At 52.0% G+C, this 3,554-nt stretch overlaps 1 protein-coding gene across 1 annotated transcript in view; it reads right to left on the minus strand.

Annotated features, from left to right (window-relative positions):
• Nucleotides 1-3,554, minus strand: part of UBN1 (ubinuclein 1) — a 19,161-nt gene that overhangs the window by 14,705 nt on the left and 902 nt on the right. The window contains exons 3-5 of the mRNA XM_010134730.1: nucleotides 3,272-3,406; nucleotides 2,809-2,912; nucleotides 1,802-2,240 (exon numbers count right to left, since the gene is read on the minus strand). Of these exons, the coding sequence (XP_010133032.1) occupies nucleotides 1,802-2,240; nucleotides 2,809-2,912; nucleotides 3,272-3,406 (678 nt within the window). The remainder of the gene's footprint in view (nucleotides 1-1,801; nucleotides 2,241-2,808; nucleotides 2,913-3,271; nucleotides 3,407-3,554) is intronic.

Below are 3,554 nucleotides of genomic sequence, written 5' to 3' on the forward strand. Positions count from 1 at the left end.
AGCCACTTCCCGCCTCCTTTTGGCCCACTAGTGCTGATACAAGCCAGGATGCCATTGGCCTTCTTGGCTGCCTGGGCACTCCTCCCTGTCCCAGCAGGCCACAGACAACTGGTGATACCAAAGGAAAAGGCTCAGTGCTAGGGAGAATCTTCAACAGGAACAGCCTTTTATGAAGAAGGGGGTTAAAGTCAAATCAGCTTAAGTAGAAGAGGAAATGCCTGGAGATGGAAGAGGCCAGGCACCTCTTCACTCCCACCCCCAAGAAAGCTTGTGCCCCAAACTCCTTAACTGACCCAGAGGCTTCGGTTGGTTACGGCTGGGATTTCTCCTCCTTGGTTTCCTTTCTTAACATACACAGTCCAGCAACAAGAGATGCAGCAGCAGGAAAATCTGTGGCTACTCTGCTATTACAGCACCTCTCAGCATCATCGCGATCACCCCGAGATCATGGGAGCTGCCATAACATCCTCTAACTTGGACACAGCTCAGGAACCGCTGTTCCAGGGTTTTAACAGCCTGAACAGCAAACAGAAACACCCCTGAAGAGCCCGTTCGTTTCACCAGCACTGGCAACACTGCTTTCAACAGCTCCTCCACCTGCTCACCACCACTGTCCACATTCAGCATTTCTCCCGCCGCTCCAGAACCGCTTCCCAAAGCACGTTCTGGAGAAGGTGGGTGACTCCCACAGGTGTCGAGCTGCAGGAGGATCTATTGGTGGAGAGGTGTGGGATCACCCTTCTAGGGATTAATACATTCTGCTCCCTAAACACTGCCCCAACACCGAGGTGTTACAGACAGGTAAAGAAGCCAAACTGCCAGCGATGCAGCTTCAACGTGGGAGATGCCAAACTGTGCCCGTGTATGACATGGGCAACAGTTCTGACCAATCCTCAAGGCCCATCTACAGGGCTTGAGGAATGGGTGATGCTTTCTGGCTGCACTCGCTTGTTTTACATACAGATCACACGCCGCATCATAGACGCGGCCCTGACCCTCATGACACATTATTACAGGGGAATTCGTCCTTCAGCCCCATTAGTTCACATTTTAAAGTTCATTCACATTAAACTGGCTTTGGAAACCACCTCTTGCATCAGGTCTGCGCTTCACCCAGAGAGGTGAAGAAGGTGTGGCACAGTGTGACAACTCAGGAGGTAACAAAACACGGGAAAATAACGGAAGTTCATTGAGGAGGATTGTAAACACACTCAAGCGCTGTGCAGCTGGGGTGTTAAAACCACACATCTCTCATACTGATTGTTGTTTAGCTTTGTGCACTTGGCAAGCAGAACATCTGCGGTTAGATAACACAGGTCTGCGATAGGCTCAGAGGCACCTTATTGACCTGCCACGGGAAAGATCAACGCACAGCAAAAACCCTCCTCCTGCAAGAATGCCTGTGACACAGGAGAAAGCAGCAGGTTTAAAAGCCTCTTGGCTCTCTAGCAAGGACTGAGCTCTGTTGTGCCTCCACCCCATGGCTGCCGCAGAGATCCCTTGGTTCACAAGGTAATGAAAATTAATTTACTCTCTGCATCTCAACCATGGTTTTGTGGTTGTTCCTGTGTCAGCTCCCACACAAGGTCAAGGGCTTTGACAGGACCTGACATCCGGGGGTTCAAGACGGTGACTTGGCCATAAGAGGAAACTGGGTGACACCATGGTGTGATGCCATGTGCCCCTGCAAAATCCCACCCTGGAGCATGCTCTGTCTCTGGGGGAAGCTACCCAAGCCCAGCAGAGCTGTCTCCCCCTCAGCAGCCACGCAGTCCCACTGCCCTGCTGTCAACAGCCGTACCTGAGCCAGCTCTTTGATGCGTTTCTCTAGAGGGGCTGGCAGGCCTTCAGGCAGGGACGGTGGCTGCTTGAAATCCTGCTCCAAGCCCATCCCCGCAGGATCACTGCCATCCTCCACATCAGGAAAGGGGCTCCCTCCAGGGGAGTCACTGAGGAGCCGCTCCAGGTCAAGGTCAGTTAACGAGTCCATAGCAGTCGCAGCCTGAAGCAGGTCATTGTCACTGGTGTGGCCGAAGAGCGAGAGCAAAGGGTCAGGCATGGCCTCCGCCTCCCGCGGAGCTGGAGCTTCTGCCGGTGAAGACGTGACCACTTTCTGCTCTTCATCTTTTTTCTTCTGAGCATCCTTCTCCTTCTGAAACTTCTTCAGCATCTCCTTGACACTAAGAGCACCAGAGTATTTCTTCTTCTTCTTCTCCTTACTTGCATTTAATGCTGTAAAGCTGCAAACAAAGGATGGAGGAGGAAAGGGAACTGAAACAAGTACAAAATGAACGGGAAGAGATGCGGATACCTCCATCCCAGCTCGCTTCAGCCATGTGCACCAGTCCCCTGGGAAGTTTTAGCCCCTTAACCAATGACACCAGGAAAAATATTCTACGGCCTCTTAAAGTCTTAAGGTCCTGCTGCTTCCTCAGGCTGGAGGAGAGGGGGATGTTCTTCCTCACAGATCTTAAACTGTCTCCACCAAGTTACACTCTTATTTAGCTACAGGCATTATTCCAGCAAGGAAGACTGGGAAATGCACAACTGCTGCAGAGGAACTGAAGCAACTATCTGCTCCCGCCATCAGTGCCTAAACGAAGCTGCAGGAAACACCAGCTCTGCCTCTCTGCGCTCGGACACTCGGGCTGTGGAGCTGCGCTCCTTCTCTCACCAACAGCTGCCTTTTTTCGTCCTGCTCTGGAAGCGGCAGGGTTTGACTGCTGGTGTTTACTGCCACAGATACTACGGCAGCGTAACACACGCCACCCTGACGCACGGTGTCAAGAATTCCCTGCCCGTCCTTACCCAGCTTTGGGAAACTTGGACTTTTTGGATTTCTTTTCCTTGTCGTAAGAATCATCTTTCTTCTTTTTCTTCATTTTTTCACCTCCATCTTTTAACTTTCGCTTCTGTAGAGGGTTAAAACCCAATCACAATCAAAGCATCTCCTACAATGCTACCGGCATCCCCAGTGCTGCTCTGAGCCCTCTCCCAAGAACAGCTCCTTCCCCATGGGATCCAGACATCCCTCCACGGTTCGGCACACACCATCTTCACCATTCCACAGCACTGAGCTTTACAGTACAGACGATCCCACCCAGGAAGGCTCCTGCAGTTCTCCCTTTCAGCCACCTCCCTTCAGCATTATGAAAACAGGGCTGTCTCCAACAGACATCGCTGCTGAGGAGGAGCACTGGTTTCCCAGCGGAGCCACACTTGCCCTGCAGCAAACCCCCCAAGCTCTAACAGAGGAAACCATCTGGCTGACCTTGGGACACTTCTTCTTCTTCTCTTTAACCAAGTCATCTTCAGATTCAGACGCCTGCCGAAACTGCAGCGTTCCTGAGTTGATGTAAAACCCTCCATACTTGGTAGTAAGTGAAGCTGGAACAAGCTCGTCATACTGGAAACAACAGAGAACAAAATCGGTTGGCACCGTAAGACTTCTTACTGCAGACTGCAGCAGAGCTGCCCGGAGAGCGGAGCTGGATTTGTGCTCCCCCAGACCCAGACAGGACTGTGGACACGCTGCTAACCAGCGCCCGCCTGCC

Source organism: Buceros rhinoceros, unplaced genomic scaffold (assembly GCF_000710305.1).
Source record: "Buceros rhinoceros silvestris isolate BGI_N320 unplaced genomic scaffold, ASM71030v1 scaffold24054, whole genome shotgun sequence".
NCBI lineage: Eukaryota > Metazoa > Chordata > Aves > Bucerotiformes > Bucerotidae > Buceros > Buceros rhinoceros.